The 22,024-nt window shown below is 37.2% G+C and overlaps 1 protein-coding gene across 1 annotated transcript; it reads right to left on the reverse strand.

Annotated features, from left to right (window-relative positions):
- Positions 1–6,045: 6,045 nt before the first annotated feature.
- Positions 6,046–22,024, reverse strand: LOC148820923 (zinc-binding protein A33-like). Its single transcript, XM_088933368.1, has 6 exons — positions 21,620–22,024; positions 17,491–17,586; positions 16,543–16,773; positions 15,774–15,796; positions 15,575–15,693; positions 6,046–7,202 (listed from the first exon to the last, which is right to left on the reverse strand). The coding sequence occupies exons 1-6, from the start codon at positions 22,022–22,024 to the stop codon at positions 6,643–6,645; spliced, it is 1,434 nt and encodes a 477-aa protein (XP_088789494.1). The 3' UTR covers positions 6,046–6,642.

The following is a 22,024-nucleotide window of genomic DNA, read 5'->3' on the forward strand; positions in this document are numbered from 1 at the left end:
GTGAGAAGCTCCATGGGAGAATGGACAAGGAGTGGGAAATATCAGTGTAAGACCCAGCCTGGTGACATCTGGAGGTTATGTCAGCCGCTGAAGGCAGACCTGGAAGTTCTGGCTGACTGGTTGTGAGAGAACTAGTATCCATCCTTGTGTAGTGTGACAGCAGAGGAGGGGGCAGTTCCAATACGAAGTGTACTTCATCTGGGAACTGAGACTCTAGATTAGAGTGAAGGAGCACTCAATTATGAAGGAGGCTTCAAAATTGAGTGAGGGATCAGGAGGTTCCATGTGAGGTAATTATGAGAAGGGAGGATCCTAGCGACAGCAGGAAAGACCTCAAGAACAGCAGCCTCAGTCATTGCCATATCGGTCTGCCATTAGTCTGGTTCTTGCCAAAATGGGATTGACTGAGTAGAGGACCTTCCACTGCTGCTCCACAATAGCTAGGGAGTGAGAGCAAGAGTTAGAGGTACAGTCCGGTGAGCCTGGAGAAGCCCAAATGGTTCACTGATGGGAAGAAACCTCTTGATGATCTCAAAGGAGATCTTAAAAGGACAGAGGCATGAGCAAGTTGGAGACTCTGGTCCTGAGAGTTTGCAAGTTTAGGGCTCCGAAATCTAAATATATGTGCTCCATGCTCCATGGGTGTTTCTCGAAAAGAGTAGGGGTGTAACCCCACCGTCCTGTCCAAATTTCCCATTGGCCCTTATCAATCATGGCCTCTTAATAATTCCCATCTATAATTGACTTCATTACTCTGCTTTCCTCCCCACTAATAGCTGATGTGTGGTGAACATTCTGGCACACTATGGCTGCCGGCGCATCATCCAGGTGGATGCTGCACATTGGTGGTGGTGGAGGGGAGTCCCCATTACTTTGAGTGGAGTGTCCAGAAAAGGGCTATATAAGTGTAAGCATGTATTATTATTATTATTATTATTATTATTATTATTATTATTATTATGTGTCCTGGTTGTGTTATTATATAATATTATTATGTGTCCCCACTGTGGGGGCCATGTTTATCACCACTCTTGGAGAAGAGTGTATGCACAGAGGAAAAAGAGCATGTAAAAGTAAAGAAGAGTACAACAATCCCCAGGTTGAGATGGGCATGTCTACAGCAGGGAACAAACCTGTTCTATGATGACAGCGGTGGCCAAGACCCTCATGATGTCACAATATGTGTTATATTACTATTGCTTTTGTAGATGGTAACATTAAGAGTTTAATATACAGTATACTATATGTATACTAAATGCGCGGGCGATACCGCATTATTTTGCGGTGCGCTTTACGCGGTCTACCACGAGTTACCGTAAATTCTCCTATAATACCGCAATTAAAATAATAGTATCCGGAATTTCCGCAAGGTGGAGCTAATAAAGCTCAACCTCTCATGTTTGAGCTGTCGCTATCAAAGTCTTTAACGAAGATATTACTAATAGTATTAATAATGAATGACCTTGGACAAGCTGTAAACTCAAAGTATTGCCCTGGTCCACATTCTTTTTTTCATTGACCGTCTTTGTAAAAGTAACACCACAGCATTTCACAATCACGCATTTGTTTCCAATCATGCAAAGTACAGTAATTTTTGAGAATCGATTCACCATGCCTTTCACATGCTCATAAAAGAGATTGATTTAGGAACATAAACATATTACCGTATGCAAACTGTACTGTTACAGTATGTATATGTATATTTAATGTCTTAACTGTGCCCGTTTAAGTACTTAATATTTATATGGAATTTTACCACTGAAGGGAAATCTTAGTACCTGAGCATGAAAAGAATAGGAGCATACTGTAACGCGTGTGAAGGCCATAAACAATATTAATTTTGGAACTTAAACATACAGTATATGGCTGGTCTCGGTACTTTAAAGAAAACATACACACCAGTATTCCATTTCTCCCTAAACATTTTAAGCATCGAAGTCTTTAACTAACGTGATACCGGAGTCAACAAGCATACTTTTAGAATTTGATTAAAAGGGAATATAATATGGAATTAAAAATGATATAATTATATTCATGTACCGCAACACAAGAATAGTACATGCTGTACATTGTCTGTTGCAACGTAAATTGCAAAAATGCACTTGGAATCTGTCCAAGCCCTACTTTGTCAGGCATTTTCTTTTACTGCAACGGACATTAAAACTCCCTTGCTTTTAACAGAGCGTTTCATAATTTCTAACTACGAAAATTATTTAAACTGCGACACTTATCATTCAACCAGAGCTCGAAATATCACAAGGATCCTCAAGAGCACAGCAAAGACTGTATTAAAAGAATCGCGTATCTAAAGAAATTAATAAGATATAATAATATTCATGTACTGCGACAGGGCTGTGTAGGGCTGTTTCACCTCTCTCTTCATGTGACTCTATTCAAAAGCCATTTAGCAAAGAGGGGATGAGAAGAGTGACAAACTAGTATACTTTAGATCTTTTTTTCTGAACCGGGGAAAATCTGATCATGTTTCTCTATAACAATAATAAAAAACATTATTTTACATATCACCTTTAAAAGTGGCATCTCAAAGCAATACAGTAGATGGAAAAACAGTTAAAAGGACCAAAGTAAATACCAGACAAACGCAAACGCGTTTTTAATAAAATGCTTTTATTCATTCAGCAGAGAGTGAGAGGGACATCCAGCAGAGAGACACACACACCAGTTTTCATTGACAAAAAGTAATTGTTTTTTTACATTCCTCTTGTCTAACAGGAATGTTTTGTTTGTGGACAGACTGTTAGACTAGAGGAAAAGAGCGCCTCCTTCTATGAAGCATTTCGTTGATCCGATCACGAATTCTTTTTCCAGTCGCACGAAGTAAGGGTTGAGAATCTCCGATTCACCATGCTACTAATGGTTTCCCGGAGATTGCAAGGCAAGGCACTTTTGCCTCTGGACCCATTGAAATTTACAGACGTGGTCCACCCCCAGTAAATTTCAAAAGTCACAAGATTTCGAAACACGGGGGCGGCGTAGTGGTCGGCTCTTGCTTTCCCGTCCAATGAAAGGCAGGTTCCTTTTGCCGAAGTCGGGAGACATTAGAGGCTTGTCCCCTCTTAATTAATTAATTATCACCTCTTTTGACAATTTAGAACAAATGAGAACATTCCACTCAGTGGTCGGTGCATTGTTATCTCAATCACCTGCTAATTCGTTTTACACCACTGGACGACAGGAGAATGTGACTGTGCTGTATCTGTACAGAATGTGTGTTTCAATCAATACAGTAATTGATTAAAATCGCAATCGCGTGTTTAATTAAATGCCTTTTTGATTCACAATCTGAAAATGAAAACCGCGGTAAAGCCACCTTGAATTAAAAAAAAAACGATTTTGGCATGCCTGTAGCATTTTCCCGAAACCTCCTAGAGTTGTGAGAACACTTGCTTTGTGTATAAAGTACATTGTGAATGTTTTCACAGCCTTCACTTTGTCGTTTTTATGCCATTTTTTGACCACGCACGAATATTCCTATGTCGGTATCTTCGCAAGGGAATCAGTGCAACTTTTAATACTAATTAAATGACCGCGGGCACTTTCCACCCCCTCTACATTCTCAGAGTAGAACAGACTAACCTTCTAAAGAAAGACGGTCCACCCCCCAAGGACAACTTAATATGGTCAGTAACAGTAAACAGTAACATGATCAGAAGGAGCACGTACAAACGTTTCCGAAATAACCACATGTAAGACTCTGATGCTTAAAATGTTTAGGGAGAAAGTGGAATACTGGTGTGTATTTTTTCTTTGAACTACCAATACCAGCCATATACAGTCTGTAACGTAGGAATTTCTATATGTCTTTATTTAGTGGTTACATTAGTGACAAAGGCTAAACTTTTAGCTTCAGTAACGCGTACATATCTCCCCTTTTTATAAAACGACATGGTTAAAAACTGTTCCAGAACCACTGTTGTTTTATCAGTGAAAAGTACATCATGAAATGCCTCTCCCTGTTCAATCCACTGGAAAAAAGAAAAGGAGCATAAAGCGTCTGATGGTCATAAACGATATTCATTTAGGAACAGCATCAGAGATATGTTTTTAACTGCACTGCATCGGAGAGAATACCATAGTGTGTTTTTTTTTTTACTCCCTGGCGGAAACTGGCTTCCATAAGAATCAGTATGGCTCAGAGATTAAATAAAACTTCACTCGCATCAAACAAATGTATATTTCTAAATATCACAACATGATCGAATTTAAGTCATTTTAATAACAATGAATAGTCACCTAGGCGTTACAATATAAACATTTATATTGATTTAAATCGCGTTTTGATTTAAATCGCAAAAGCGGGTTTAAATATATGTGTTTTTTGATTCACAATCAGACAAATGCAACATAAATTGATATCTTTGTCTTCTAAGTACCTTAATAAACTTTCAGCATAGCTTTCTCCCCGTTTAGATTTCTTTTTCTTGGGATCTTGGGATCAAACGTGGAAAGATTAGATTGTAATCATTTTTATTTTTTAAATACATTTTAGAAAAGTGTAATCTATACTAAAAAGCTGTACACCCCCTGCTATAAAGATACATATTGTAATACTTTCGGGTTCGGATAGGACAGACACAAGAACTCAGACTTGCGTAGTTAAAGCAAGTTAAAGCCTTGATTTTATATATCACCTTTAAAAGTGGCATCTCAAAGCAAAGTAAATACCCAACACTGATTGTACCCATCTGTCATGCTAATAAAGCACCTTGAATTGAATTGAGAGAGAGAGAGATTTAAACTGCGACACTTATCATTTAACCAGAGCTCGAAATATCACAAGGATCTCAAGAGCACAGCAAAGACTGTATTAAAAGTATACTAGTGACAAACTTTAGTATACTAGTGACAAACTAGTATACTTTAGATCTTTTTTTCTGAACCGGGGAAAATCTGATCATGTTTCTCTATAACAATAATAAAAAACATTATTTTACATATCACCTTTATGTGATACCACCTTAAGGACAGCACATACAAGGGTTAATTGCACAATGGACCGCGCAAAGAAATTTAAAATAGTCTTCTTTAGGTGTGAGGGCAGGAGTGGATTGCAGAAGGCATAATCAGCAAATTAGGAAAACAAAGAACAGGACAGGCGAGACGTTTATCCAGAGAGCGAGTGATCAGAAAAAGGAACAGCTGTTACGCCCAGGTTTTACGCTCTCTCTCTGCTGAATGAATAAAAGCATTTTATTAAAAACGCGTTTGCGTTTGTCTGGGTATTTACTTTGTAATCTGTGGTTTACATCTACTGTATTGCTTTGAGATGCCACTTTTAAAGGTGATATGTAAAATATAAAAGTTTTTTATTATTGTTATAGAGAAACATGATCAGATTTTCCCTGGTTCAGAAAAAAGACGATTAAAATCTGTAATCTTTCCACTTGTATGTCATCGGAAAATACAAGAAGTTTCTGCTTTGTGTAAGGATGGTATCAAAAAGTAATCTAAGTGGTGAGAAAGCTGTGCTCCTCAAAGCGCTTTACAGGATAAAAACAATAACAACAATAGTGTTGGGCTGGGCAAACGATTTTTTTATAGAAATACAAAATGAGATATAATGATGTGTTCCGTCTTAGACATTAACGAGTACAACCCCCCTCTCTGCGGGAGTGCTGGCTGTGACGAATTAAACCGGTTTCACAGGTATTTTCAAAGTAGAAGGGGGCGAGATTTCCAGCGAAAGACACCTCCCCCCTCCAAAACCAAGGAAGTACAGTACTTACTAGTTAAGAAAGCTAGGCTCCTCAATGAAATCGCTTTAACATGCTAATGCGTTGGTGTAACAGTCCGGTAGAAATGTAACAGTCCGGTAGAAATTAAAATTCATTCTATACAGCAATTGCATATTTGGGTACCGTTTCATAAAACTTTCATGCTTAAAATGTTTAGGGAGAAATGGAAGACTGGTGTGTATTTTTTCTTTAAACTACCAAGACCAGCCATACAGTACAGTTTACATACATACAGTAATGTTTATGTTCCTAAATTAATATCGTTTATGACCTTCAGATGCGTTATGCTCCTCTTCTTTTTATGCTCAGATACTAAAATTTCCCTTTAGTGGTAAAATTCCATATAAATATTCAAAACTAAGCGGATTAAAATGTGCACAGTAAAGACATTAAATGATTTAATCTTTTCACTACCAACCAATGCACCACGAGTGCCCCTGTCGGTCATTTTGGCCAGCCAATCACTTACCGCGGTGTCCTGCGGTGCCCCGCGGTGGCTTGTGGGTAGTTTACCGTACCACGGGTTTGTACCGCGCATTTTGAATGGCTGCATCTGTATACTGTTTCATTGGCCATTTTCAGGGCTTATGTAATGGAATTTGTAGTATAAGATGAAACTATCACTGTGATAACAATCACCAAGAATACCAAGTATGTTCAGACCCCTCACTGTCAAGAAGCTGACCTTTTAACTTAATAAGCTTGTCATTTATTTTTGGTCAGAGTAGCTTGGCATTGCAGTTCAACTCTCACCGCCCTTTCCGACAGCCCTTTTAACAGCTGGTGATAAGGCATGTTCAGCATCTTCAGATTTGTAAAAAAGGGAAGAACAAAGAAGCTGAAACTCCAAATTATTTTCAAAAACCATTCATCTTGATTCTCACCATTACCATACATTACTGTTCCATGCTGCCACCTTCACAGGGCAGATCTTCAAAGGTCCAGGGTTATTACCATTTATATTGGCACCAGGACAGAAAAATGGATACATCCTTTCAGTAAATTTGTCTTTGAAAGTGTAAATAGGTGTCATGTGACTGGCATCAGAGAATGACACCTCCCCCCTCTCATAGTCCAACTGCACTCTGATCTTCCAAGGTTTCCTCTTCAGAGTCAGCTGTGTCCGTGGAGTGGTCATGGCTATATAATCCCCGGCGCAGAAGGATACTGTCCAGAATCCTCCCTCTGGACTCCCAGATATCATTCCTTTTCTGCTGACCGATTCTTTGGCAACTCCCAGGACCCAGTCGATTTTATCTCCCACCTCCACCTCCCAGAAGGGTTTTCCGGAGATAAATCCCTCAGAGCCCAGGACAAAAACAAAGTGATCAAAGCGCTCTGGGTTGTCAGGTACCTCCTGCATCTCACCACTGTTACTCACACTGGTCAGATCGGCAGACAGGGTGAGCCAGGCATACGCCATGTTGGGGTCCAGAGTCACTGGGGCTGGAGGAAAAAGAAATTAACAATTATCTGGATGTGAAAATGTGCACATTTTGTAATGAAATTTCAGGAGGAGTGAGGACAGCCAAGTTCCCTTTCATTTCTGGTGCTCTGACATGTAGACATCACTTCCAGAAATTCTATAAAAATCACACCAAGCTTCTCCCTCTTCCTCACATTTGATTTTTTTTCATCCCTCCTGTAGGGTTCTGCATGGGTGTCCCAACCTCCTCTTCCTATGTCTCGGTATATAGCCCTCAGTCAAGTAGGTTAAATCATAACTCTTTACTCTAACTTGCCAATAAATATTCATAATCAATTTTCTGGATTTGGAGGTGCTATTCCTTTTGAAGCTGCATTAAAATCAAATGAAAAACCAATGGCTTGGGTAACATTAAAAACCTCAGAATAAACTTGCTTTAGCTTTTCATATACAGTATATTCCTCAGAAGAACCAAAGGTATCAGAATATTTCATTTTAGATCTAACAGTTATTAGTCACAATAATGTCCATTTTAACTTGAGGATTAAAAATGAGAACTAAACTGGCAATTATGTAGGATACGCAAAGATTTAATAAGTTATTCAAACATCATGTAACATTATTAAAGCTCATAAGAATGTTTAGGTATAACATTTCACTTAATAGTGTCTAAAGAAGTCTTATTTAAAGTATAATATTAAAGCCCTATTGGCAACTATTCAATGACCTGGCCACAGCATCCTCAACAGAGCCCCCTGTTGCTTCCTAGACCACAGTGAAAAACATCCTAAAAACATCTTGTCCAAAATAACAAAAGAGGAGTCAGAGCACCTTCCTCCTTGAATCATACATAAACTAATTCAGCAGAGATTTCATTGTGAAGGCTCCAGCTCTGTAACTCCCCACAATTACCTTAAAAGCATACAATATCACCTATCACAAAAAATAATTTACAAAAAAACATTATTCCCGCATAAAAACACAATATTTTGTATTTTCCTTAAAAATAGTTTTGGACAGATGTTGTACGTTTTGGGATAATCGCTTTAAACATAAGTTTCTCTAAATGTATGTGGAGACCAGTTCTCCTCCAGTCCACAAAAAGCCACCATGGAAACAGACCTAGGGTCACCCAGTGACTATTTCACAAGCTTTAAATTCTACTCTGACTCTGTGGTTTTGACTGTTAAACCAGTTGAATGAAACTACAGTATAAGAGAAGCTGCAACTAGCAAACAATTAAACATATTCACCAAACTACATTTTCCCAATCTGTTTTTCTGCTAGGTTTATACTATTGACATAATTTAATTTAATTGACATAAGGTAATTGCCAAATTTATTTGGGATTTTCCTTTGTTTTACAGGCTTGCAACAAATACCTCCAGATCATGGGATGGACCCCATCACAAAGTCATTCTGCTGTATAAAATGTGATGGGAATATCTGTGGTGTAACAGAGTGGGATTTCTGGCAGCCTTTTTCACCGGCAGAGGAACAATACCTCTGGTAGAGGCAGAGACCCAACGTGTAGTCACTGAGTTCTCCTCAGTGAGAAAAGAAACACAATGTTTTGGCTGTGGAGCCTTCTTAAGGTATGAAGAAGTTACTGAAGAAGGCTCCACAGCTGAAACATGTTTCTTTTCTTTTTTTTTCAGCATAGAATAAACCTTTACTTGTTACTTTGTAGACTATGCATGCTGCTACTGCTACATACTTAAAATTCAAAATAATTTAATTTAAAATATTTCATTTTTAATTTCAAAGCTACATCTTTACAGAAGCAGAGTCTTGTGGAGTCTTTCACAAGATAACGAGTGTGATGATACTGTATGTAGCATATAATGATACAGTATATAACATATACAGATCCAGGCATTTAAAATGCGCGGAGTACACTGCGTTAAAACGCGGTAGATGTGGCACATCATATCGCATTATATTGCATTTTAAGTGAATTATGATAATAGTATACGGAAGCACATTGTAAAACCGCCAGTTGGAGCTAATAAAGCTTTACCTCTCATTTACAGCATTTGAGCTGTCACAAGAAAACACCTGGTTTCGAATCCCTGTAACTGCAGAGGGACAATCGTTTTCCAATTAGGAATTTAAGTTGTATACTCTTTAGACTTTAAATAATTTAAAACTGTGTATTACAGCATGTTAATCATTAAACATTAAAAAGTCGGTATATTTTATAAAATTATTCATAAATATTTTATGCATCAAAGTCTTTACGTAAGATATTACTAATAGCATTAATAATTAATGACCTTGGACAGGCTGTAAGCTCAAAGTATTACCGTGGTCCACTTTCTTTGTAACCGTCTGCATCAGTTTAACTGTTGTAACACGAAAAGACTATTTTTTCATTGACAAAAAGTAATACCACACTCTCTTATTTAAACTGATTATTTTGTTGCTGCACTGACTGTTAAACCAGAGGAAAAGAACACCTCTTTCTTCGAAGCATGTTGTTGATCCGATCACGTATTTGTTTCCAACCATACAAAGTAAGTTTTGAGAATCATCGATTCACCATGCCTATAATGGTTTCCCAGAAATTGCTTATAAACGATATTAATTTAGGAACATAAACATATTATGTAAACTGTATATGGCTGGTATTGGTACTTTAAATAAAAAATACACACCATGATTCCACTTTCTTCCTAAACATTTTAAGCATCAAAGTCTTTGATTCGGTTACATACTGTGGTTATTTTGGAAAGGTTTTTACGTGCTTCTCCTGACTATATTAAGTTTATATACTTCGTAAAAAGTTTTAATGGTTTAACCATTTCTGTGAATACTTACGCTTGTTATCGCAGTAAAAAAACACATACTTTTTAGAATTTGATTAATAGGGAATATAATATGGAATCGCATATCTAAAAAAAAATAATTATATTTATATAGCTCAAATTATCACAGTAGTACACTTTCTTTGTAAATGTCTGTATCAGTTTAACTGATTCACTCCTCATTATGTGTGTGATGTAATGAACATTTCTTTGAAAAACTAAAGTAGAAAATATTATGGACACTATATTGACATCTTTGATATTTCTAAATATCACAGCATGTTTGAAGCTAAGTGATTTATTAATAACAACAAATAATTTCAAACTGCTACTGTACTGTCACTACAGTATAGCTTGTGGGAAATACGTTTATTTGTCCTGCATCAAAGTTTCACTCGTTCAGAGCGCTCTACATTACAAACTCCAAGCGTTTTATTTTGTCTATTGCTACAATATCGACAGCAATGTAGTTTAAGAACATGTCAAATTTGATGATCGAGTTAACAGTCTGGGTGTGGAGAGTTTCGACTGTTTCCTGCCAGTATTGGGCCAAAGGAACCTGTCTTTCATTGGAAGGTTCACCTATTCTACTCGTACATGAGAATATAGGGGGGAAGGCAAAGTGCTCGTGGTCATTTTTTTCACTGACAAAGTTGTGTTGTGTTAACAAAAACTATGCTTAACAGCCGCTTGTAAGAGCAAGCTGACTTTCTGCTATCTAAACCATTTTTTACAGCTTTTAAAGTCACGCAATGTTTGAGTTAGGTAGGAACACGTCATTATATTTTTTTATTTCATTTTTTTAAATAAATATAAGGTAACCAGCAATCAAATGTCCCATGTTTTCTGAACACTCGTTTTTTCATACTGTAGTTTGAGTACTGTTCTTTTTACTTCTTAATTCAACATTTGAAATACTTTAATTTTGCAAACTTAACACGCATTCTGTACAGAAACAAAATCATGTTATCTACAGGTGTTAAGCAGATTAGCAGGTTACTGACAAAATAGCGCACCATCCACAAGATCTAGTACCTGGTGCAGTTTTTACAAAAAAAAACGTATTTTAAATTAATCGAATCCCAGGTGTGAGTTCATAAAGCCAGAATGACGTACTATGCCTATGTCTGCGGAACACCTGATCATCTACTGCAAAGCTTTCAGTGCTTTGTGTATATTCTAATTGCAGTGGGGGCAGGGTACAGTATGTGTGAATTGGGGATCTGTATTCTTTACACCTGAAACATCATTTTCTCTGAAAGCATTTTCTCCCCTGTCTAGCTGATCTTTTGCTGCCTACGCATGCTTACACAGCTCCCTAGGTGAATTCTCGTACTTGACTGAGAAAGCTTTAGAGAACTTTTCATTTTTATTTTCAACAAATATTAAATGGCGTTTGCATTGGCATTATTAATTTTTCACTTAAGTGTATGGAGGAGTGTCAGCTGTCAATAAGAGCACCCATTGGCTGGGCAAACGATTTTTTTTAATTTTTACAAGAAATAAAAATATAAGATTTTTATATTTTTATAGCTAAAAAAGCTATAAAAACAGGTTTAAATAGTTAATAACCACTTTTTATGCACAAAAAAATATTTTTCTGAAAACTCTCTGATTTTTCTTCCTCGTGATCATATTAGAATCTTTGTGTATGGTGTAAGTTTTTTACTATTAGTAATTAATAATATTAAATTTAGCACTGTAATGAATTGTTGCACCTTTCCCCCCATCTTGTAAAAATATTTTTTCATTGTTCAAATATACATTAAAGCTGACTATCAGAAAATAAGTTAAATACAAAATTAAAGGAAAAATAGGGTAAAATATAATTCAAAATATTTTGTTAACTGTTTATAAAAAATAAAATGTATTAACTAAGGAATAGGATGGCACAGTTGTTAGCATGCTTTTTGTATGTTTTTTTTTCATAAATACAACAATAGTACCAGATGTCTCAGTGGCTTTCAAAATTAAATTATGCATGCAAACCTGTGAACTAGACACATAACTAAGCTATCCATCCATTTCTAATGGTGGCAAAGGGTGGTTAATGGTGGTTAGTTTTGCTATCTTGCAGCACTGGGGCTATAGTACTCTGCATTGTGGAATAATAGTTTAATAGAATAGATCCTACATTGTCGGATCAACGCAGAAAGGTATACAGTATGCCTTCACTGAAATGTGGCTGAATGCATGCGTCCCGGACACCGCCATCCAGCCAAAGAAGTTTACCATTTACCGCATGGACAGAAACCAACAAGCAACCAGCAAACACAAAGGAGGAGTCGTCTGCTTCCTGGTGAACAGCAAATGGTGCACCGATGTGGAGGTAATCTAAATCCTGCTCACTCAATCTAGAACACCTGACCATAAAATGTCAACCCTTTTATTTGCCGAGGGAGTTTTCCGTCACCATTATCACAGCCGTTTACATTCAACCTCAAGCCTGCGTGGAATCAGCACACAGCGAACTCCACTACATTATCAGCAAGCACGAAAACTCCGAATCATTTCCCAATCAGAAACCATGGTTCAACAATGACATTCGCAATAAAATAAAAGATAGATCCACTGCGTTCAAATTGGGTGATGAAGAGCTGTTCAGGGAATCACGGTATGCGTTAGAGAAAGCCATAAAACGCACTAAACGGAGCTACAGATTGGGGCTTGAAACGTAGTGCGCTGACACCCAGAGGCTGTGGCATGGATTACAGTCAATCACAGGCTACAAGGGCTGCAGCCAGGAGAACAACACATTCCTGCCAGGTGACCTGAACCATTTCTATGCCTGCTTTGATGCTCTGAACACGGACACTGCTGAGAAGACCCCAAGTGTGCAGGGTGAGTTTGCTCTGAAACTCTCAATGCAGGACGTGCAGAAGACTCTGAGCAGGGTGAAAATCCATAAGGCTGCAGGGCCTGATGGGATACCACCCCGCATCCTCAGGACATATGCAGCCCAGCTGACCACAGTGTTTACCGACATGTTTAACTCCTCCCTGTCACAGTCCATTCTCCCCACCTGCTTCAAAAAAACTACTATGGTTCCACTCCCCAAAAAGACAAAAGTGACATGCCTGAACGATTACCGCCCAGTTGCATTAACATCTGTAGTGATGAAATGCCTGGAGAAGCTGGTGTTGTCACACATCAACTCCTCCATCACAGAGTCCCTGGACCCCTTGCAGTTTGCCTACCAGAACAACAGATCAGATGATGATGCTGTCTCCCTGGCTCTACATACAGCCTTGGAACACCTGGACACTAAGAACTCGTATGTGAAAATGCTGTTTGTGGACTACAGTTCAGCATTCAATTCCATCATACCCAGTCAACTTGTGACAAAGCTCAGGGGATTAGGTCTGTGCAACTCTGTCTGCAACTGGCTGCTGGACTTCCTAATCGAGAGACCACAGGTGGTGCGGATAGGTAAAAAAACATAAACATCACTCACCCTGAGCACTGGAACCCCACTAGGCTGCTGTCTGAGTCCAAGGTTGTACTCCCTTTCCACTCACGACTGCACAGCAAGACACAACAACCACATCATTAAGTCTGCGGATGACACCACTATAATATGCCTGATCAGTGATGATGATGAGTCCACTTACAGGGATGAAGTCGTAGAGCTGCTTAGGTGGCATCATAGCAATAACCTGGACTTGAACGTAAATAAAACGAAAGAGCTAATAGTGGACTTTCAGAGACACAGGCCACACACTCACAGCCCACTCAGTATTGATGAAACAGAAGTGAAAACAGTCACCAGCTTTAGGTTTTTAGGTCATTTCTAATGATCTAACCCTCTTTGCTGGCTTTGCATAGTAATCTGATCAATCAAGAGAAGGGAGAAAACACAACATTTCAGCTGTGAAGCCTTCTTCAGGTGTGAGACTCTTCAGCTCAAAATGAAACGCTTGGAGTTTGTAATGTAGAGCACTCTGAATGAGTTAAACTTTGATATAGGACAAATAAATGTATTTCCCACAAGCTATACTGTAGTGGCAGTACAGTAGCAGTTTGAAATTATTCGTTGTTATTAATAAATCACTTAGCTTCAAACATGTTGTGATATTTAGAAATATCAAAAATGTCATGTCAATATAGTGTCCATAATATTTGCTATTAGACATGTTTATTTGTTAAAAGAAAACTCATGGCGCCAGCTGGGTTCAAACCCCCGACCTCCAACGTGCAAGGTACATGCCTAAGCCATTACACCACAAACGTAATCATGTGGGAATGAGTTAAACTGATGCAGACATTTACAAAGAAGCTGTACTACTGTGATAATTTGAGCTATATGAATATAATTATATCGTTATTAATTTCTTTAGATATTAATTTAGATATTATATAGATTGCATATTATATTCCCTATTAATCAAATTCTAAAAAGTATGCGTTTTTTTACTGCAATAACGAGTGTTCACAGAAATGGCTAAAAACATTTAAACTTTTTACAAAGTATATAAACTTAATATAGTCAGATATTAAGAAATAAATAATAAAACTTTTTCAAAAGAACCACAGTATGTAACCGAATAAAAGACTTTGATGCTTAAAATGTTTAGGAAGAAAGTGGAATGTATGTATATACTAAAATATACTGGTATGTATATTTTATTTAAACTACCAATACCAGCCATATACAGTTTATAGATATAACGTAAAATGTTTATGTTCCTAAATGAAAGTTCCTGGGTGTATAAGGCCAAAAATAAAAATAAAGCCTTCCCACCGTGGTACTGCACAGTGGGATGGGTGAAAAAAGAAAAAAGAAAAAGAAAAATAATACCTTATGTGGGACTGTCGGTGTAAAGCTCCCCCTTCCGGGGGTGTCCCTGCTCATCCCTTCAGGGTGTGTCCAGTGTGCCTTTACAGAACCTGCCCAGCTTTGGCTCATCATCTAAAAGCCAGGACAGCTGGGACTAGAAAGGTGAGGCGTCCCCTTCTACCAGGGCTCCGCCACCACACTGGGCATGCCCCCGCGTAATGCCACACTGTACTTAGCTTAGCCTTTAATTAATAGAGGGTGGGGTGGGGAGCTGCATTGTGCGGGCTGTAAAGTGATGAGTACAGATTAATTTCATGTGGAAAAGCTGAAAAAAAAACAACATAGTGAACAACATAGTGAAAATAAAATCAGATACCTGAACAAATTTAAAGTTAAAACAGGGATTTTTTCATTCTTCCTACTTTCCAGCGTAGAATAAACCTCTACTTGTTCATTTGTAATTAACTGGCCTTTTTGTTTATTTTTTTTCTAAAACATTGTCCCATCAGATTCAATTAATCTATATCATGGAACAACTGTCAAACAAATCCAGAATCCCAAGGATTTAATGCTCAAGGATCACTTATGAAACTGGTCATAAATAAGACTAAAAACTATGAGCAGAAATGTACCATGGAAATGTGGTGATGAAGTCATATCCTGTAAAAATTAATGCACTTATTTCCTTTCTAAGGTCCACTGGTCCTCACAAGTCATAGCTCTGACACAAGTCAAATATAATTATAATATTAATTTAATTAAAATTCCCTTGTCCTGCCTTTTGCAAGCTTCCCTCACCAGTACTTACTGTATTGCACAATCCTCAGCATCTTCTTCCAGACTTTGTACTTAAGGCAGCTCAGGTGCTTCGAAACATCTATCAGTGCTCTTGGAACAGGCTCTGGATCCTGAAATGTGTGCTGGGCTCTGTAAAAACATTCACATGTTAATCTTGTCATTGGTTTGGAGTAAATTAAAAAAGCAACAGAGTCAAGCAGTTCACATACCTGCTCTTTGTGTTCTTGTAATTCTGAAAAACAAAACAAATACATGTCAGCAAAACACCAAACCCTTAAGTAAACAAATCAAGTTATTAAAAAGAGCAGCTAATTCAAATCTAAAATCTTTAGTGAGACTGAAAGAAAGAGACTCTTTTTCTTTCTTGTAGTGCTCCAACATGACACATGAAAGGAATAAAACAGTGTAGCAAGTCCTAAAATATAACAGGTCTTTCTGTAAACACAAGAGACACTCTATTCTGTTATCAGTCAATTATCTGTTCACACAAAACCTTTGCTAGGAGGCATCTTTATCTCTATCTCATCTTTAATCTGCTATGCCACAGAGTTCAGGATAACATTGACTTTATACCATGAAGATCTAGATGTGCATTTCAATATAATTGTAAGACCATAGGATGGTAAAACAAGAAAAATGTAAAAATACAAAAACTGGTTATTTCTATTTATTTTACTTAGTTGTTTAATGCTCAATAAGCTTTCCAGTTCACATTTTGGAGGCAGTATTGTTTCATATCTAAAAATAAATATGGACCTTTTATAAAGGCAAAAGTTGCATTATCAGTTATTGTTTCTTTAAAATAATAGTAATATGAAATACTAAATGGAATCACTAAATTTGAAGTGCTATTTTATTGCTTTCTATGAATGAATACAAGTAGAACTATATTGAAAGCCATTTGTTTTTAATCACACCCAAAGACTGCAGTCCATTTGCCAATAGAACAATATGCTTTGAAATAAGAAGAATCCTCACCTGCAGAAATGATTCATCGTTAGCTCGAATATCATCACTTATAGCAATAATTGTGTGTGAAAGGGACAGGATTTCTCTTGTAATGTTTTGAATCTTTTTTCTCATCATTTGACTTTTTCGCTCCTCTTCATCTCTCAATGCAACTATCCTTGCTGCCTCTTCATCTTCAAGAAACTTGTGTAGTTTGTCAAACTCCTCCTTTATCTGTCTCACTGTCTGGTATGCCTGGGCCTACATCACAAACCATTTTAGAATATGTTAAAAAGTATCTTTATGTTTTTATCCTGGTTCCTTAATTATTGCCACATTTATTTATGTGCCATTATTGAATCACTTTGATGGTTACTTTTTAATTGGTTTTAGAGAATTGTATTCCTCACTGCACAGTTAATAAGCATATAATCAAGCATAGAATGTCCTCCCATTATATAATTTTTTTCTTTATATTTGTATAATCTGTTCTTTACTATTTAACTAATAATTCATTTACATTAAATTGAATTTAACCACAAAGTTTTTAATAAAGCCTGAACTTCTAGTTAAAACCATCACACCCCTAAATCTAAAAATGTTGGTGTTGTCAAGGAAAAGGGAATTTTGACAAATCTTTCATAATACAGTATATCTTTCAGCTTCACATTTCTCACAGAATATCATGTCATACAGGAGGCTTTTTATGTGAGATTTTTTTTTTTGCAACACCATCATGGAACCATCATTCTATGAATGTATCAGAGAGTCTTGAGGTGATTCAACTGGCTCAATTTGAGGTACCAGAAACTTTGGAAACATGGAAACCAATGCAAAACAATGTCTGGAAGCATCTTACAAAATCATGTTTTTGATCACAAAAAAAATAAGAAACATGTACAGAAAACTAGATAAATATAAAAGAGGAAAACTTGTATTTAATAAGTTGTATCCTAACCATCATCAAATTATAGTTACCTTCATGTAATGAGCTGTGTCATCACATTCCTGTTTAACATCATACAAGTGTTTTAACTTGTTTTTCAAGGAATCCAATGCCACTTTTAGCTGTTCCTGAAATTATATGAAAGAAGAAGAATGTTCCCTAACTCATATTCTCTAAAGCATCAGCAAGAATGCAAAAAATTACTTAATTCAAATCAAATGTCATTACAATCTATTCCATCAGCTTCTAAATGTTAAGGGTATTGCTAAACTGCAAGTGAATTCTGATCACATTTTTACAGTTTTCACCTGCATATTTATTTGGATCTTGTTGGACACTTGTGTCTGTGTATGCCCTGCAACTGTCTGGCATCCCATCCAGGGTGTATCCCACCTTGGGGCTGTTGCTTTCCGGGATAGACTCCAGCAACCCCCTTAACTCTGGATTAAGTGGTTAGAAAATGGATAGATTTAGGGTATAATTGTTAGTGATCAAATATAATTAATTGATATTTCTACACACAAAATTTAATTTAATACAGAAAAGGAGGATACCCTTCAAAACAAAGTAGGCGTACAAATATTATAATTCTTTGATTAATATAATATAAAATATAATTACTTGATTAATACACAGTAGAAAAACTGTAATTTAAATTATTTAAAATAATTGCCAGAAATTCCAGTTAAATAATACAGGTATGACCACTCATTAGAAAACTGGTAGTAACAAAGCGAGAAAAAGGTTTGTTGTCACAGAGTGTGGCAAAATTCTAGGAATAAGAAAGTAAACTTGTATTTTACATACACTGATAGTAATGCAAACAACTTAATTCAAACTTAAACTAATTCAATTAAATATCAGAAACATAACGCATGAAAAAATAATTTATTGTCCTGAGCTGTTTAAAAATGAGAAACAATTTACAAGAAAAGGAATAAACATTTTATCAATAAACTTTGATCAAATAGAACACAAAGAGAATTGTCCTGTATATACAGTATGTTGCTAAAGTACCAAAGACAAGCAACTCTCATTATCTCAGTTTTTAAGTTGGTAATAAAGGCACCAGCAGCAGGATCATAGGGTAAAATCTGTATCCTTTTTAAATCCACCTATCCATCCATACCCACACAAACACAGAGAGAACATACAAATTCCACATAGCTACCTTCCAACGTCTGGAACTGATTCTAAGGCTTTAGCTTTGTGAAGTAGCAATGCTAACCACTGCACCTCCATGTCACCCCCTTTTTCAATCAGTTAAGAGAATTAGTTCAACAAATGTGTTATTACATCACTTATACATTTTGAATGTAAGGATTATCTATGGGTTTCCTCTAGGTGCTCTGGTTTCTTCCCACAGTCCAAAGACATACTGGTAGTTAATTGTCTTCTAGGAAAATTGGCCCTGATGTGTGTGCATGTTTGTGACTGTGCAAGCCCTGCATAAACAGTCCCACACAGGGTGTATCTTACCTTGTATCCGTTGCTTGCCAGGATGGGTTAGAGCTCCCCCTATGGCACTGAATTGGATAAAATGGATAGAAAATGAATGGATGGATGATTATGCATGGCAAGCATAGGTCATCCTCTTTGAAGATGCAAATCCAGTCTCTCAAAAATGTGCAAGCTAACTTGCAAGCAAGTGAAATGCACAGAGTCCTCATCACTTTGAATCAGCTGTTCTGACTCCAACAAACATACAGCAGAAACATATATCATACCTCTGCTACTACAGATGTGGTGTGAACTAGTGGTGGAACAGAACAGAAGACTTCATAACTTCAGTCATCTAATTATTTATACTAGAGGTGGAGGTGGGGTCGCCATAATTCTGTCAAGTGACCCTGAACATGTCAAATTCAAGTTTAATATTTTATTACCATAACAGCTAGTTGCATGAAGTTTGGTTCAGTGAGTTCATACAATTAAAGACATACAAAACAAATATACAACATAAAGCCAGTAACAGAATGCATCCACCCAACATTCATAAATCATCCTAAACACACACCAAGTAACAAAATAAATAACAGTGAGATAAATAACAGTGAAGCCTGATGGAATAACAATGAGCCATGCAAAACATCAAAAGTACAGTGTAGGTACTCCATGTACTGTAGGTGCTGTTACAGAATCTAGTAGTCCTTGTCTTAATAGAGCTAAACTACCTACCAGAAGGGATAGAAGTAAACAGAGGCTGGGCAGGATGAGCAGGGATCTTTAGAGATTTGTGTTTCGGTGGGGGTAGGGGTAGAGTGAGTCCCCAGAGGGAAGATGGAAGATGGCATCCTATGATTTTGGAGGTGATATACACTATTCTCTCTAGCTGTTTCTTCTCCTGGTCAGAAGTCTTGTCACACTGTTATGGAGAAGGACAAAACACTCTCAGTGAGAGTTCTGTAGAAAAGGCTCATTGCTTCCTCTGACACTCCAAACTTCTTTAAGTTTCTCTGGTGAGTGTTTGTGATCATGGTGGATGTGTTAACCTCCCATTTTAGAGTGTTGGAAAAGGTGGTGCCCCGGAACTTAAAATTCTCCACTACCTCTACAGCCTGACCATTGACTAATGGAGATAAGTGTGCTCCCTTGCATCACCTAAAGTCCATCACAAGTTTGTTTTTCTTGATTTACTGACATTTACAGTAGTAATAGGTTGTTTAGGCTGCACCATTTAACTAATTCAGTTATTTCGTTACTCATCATTGTTTGTCAGTGACGTTAAATCACTGTGCGACTCTGAGCCCTGTAGACAACTACGTCTGAATCCTGGCAGGGCACAGCAGAACTGCACTCGTCACTTTAGCACTTTGTCAGGAGGCATTCTGTACTCCCAGATTATGCCTCAAGTATAACTTGCTTCATTATTTTTCTCATTAACTGGTCTACGCAGGCTGAGGAGTTTGAACTAGAAATGACCGATTACTTCTAGAGCACTGAGGACAAAATGTCTGCATAGTTAGTATTTAACTACAAACATTGAGCTCAGAATACAATACAGATGGAAAGGACATGTGCTGAAACATAGTGGATTATTGTGTACAAAACATTGGAAAATTAACTAAAATGCAAAACAAGTTTTTCAAGTTAACAAGGCGGTCTTGGCTAAAGAGTAAATTGACTGTAAAAGTACCCATGCCATCAATGTTGTTGGTTATTTATGCCTCACACACTTTCCACTACGCATCATAAAACAATGTTCTAGGCATCCCACTCTTTAAGGGTCATTTGTTGGTACTTTCTTTCAAAGTCAAAGCTTTTCATTACAACTATTCCTTCACTTTCACCACCTGGACAAATAAAAATGTATTTTTTCCATTTTCCTCAATATTTCACCAACCTAACAGAGAGATGAGAAGTACTTTCATTTGATAAGATTTACTGTTACTCACGTACTGATCACATTGAAGTACTAGTGTGTTTCACAGCTCATTACATTCTCTGTCAGGTAAGATATAATGTCCAACATTTTTCAAAACAAAAAATGACTATAAAAATAGTTTGAAAAGCCACTATGCAATAAAGTGCTGAAATGTGCTAAAACATCAGACATTAATGTTTTGCCTTCATTCTCTTTCATTCTCTTCATTTCATTTCCTTTGAATTATTTTACCAGAATAAACTTGTGATAACATGTAAGTACTGCTGGCATTTTTCTCCTCCTAGCTTTATTCTTTCATGCAAACATTCACATCCCATCCCTTTAAATAATAATATGAATTAAGCTCAAAAATATATTTGAGTATAAATACAACTGTTCATGCTTAAAAATACAGAAAGTGTCTGTGCTTTTCATGTGAAAACGCTATTATGTAATTAATTTAATGTCATAGCATTCATATGTTTGTGAGATAATTTTGGCAATATTATGCTAATGATTCCAGGTGAATAAACAAAATTCATACAAGGATACCCCTACGTACAGTATGTGGCATTCAATAGATGTTTCAAAATGCCAAGATTAAATACTATTGGCATCACCCATCTTTGAAAAAAATGGTGAATCTCTCACACTCTATAACTATCCATCAGCAGTAAGTTTTTCATTCCTGGTAAACGTGATGGCAATCTGGAATCTATTGCCGAAGCACAGGGCATTTAGGTGAGACTGCATACGGGATCCTCTTTCTCTGTAGCAGTAAAATTACTTTTTCATACCTTAAAGTCTAGTGCAGCTTCCTCAATTGGACACAGCTTATGTCTTCTATGTCTTTTGGAAGTGTGACACACAAAGCAAAGAGCTTCTTCATCATCCAAACAGAAGAGCTTCAGTTTTTCACCATGCACATTCCACATCATCTGAGACTTCCCTGCAGGATTCAGGCTTTTCTCCTTCACCAGGCACTCAGCTACATTCTTTAAAACCAGGCTTACAGGAGGGTTGTGCAGAGAAGACCTTCTCCTGCAAACTGGGCACTCTCGGTTGGGCTTTGTTTTCCAAAACTGCTGTAGACAGGCTTTACAGAAGCTGTGGCTGCACTTCAGGACAACAGGATCCCTGAAGATCTCGCAGCATACCGGACAGGAGAACTCATCCTCCAGACTGCCTGAGCGTGCAGCCAT

Source organism: Atractosteus spatula, chromosome 14 (genome assembly GCF_055471065.1).
Source record: "Atractosteus spatula isolate fAtrSpa1 chromosome 14, fAtrSpa1.hap1, whole genome shotgun sequence".
NCBI classification, from domain to species: Eukaryota; Metazoa; Chordata; class Actinopteri; order Semionotiformes; family Lepisosteidae; genus Atractosteus; species Atractosteus spatula.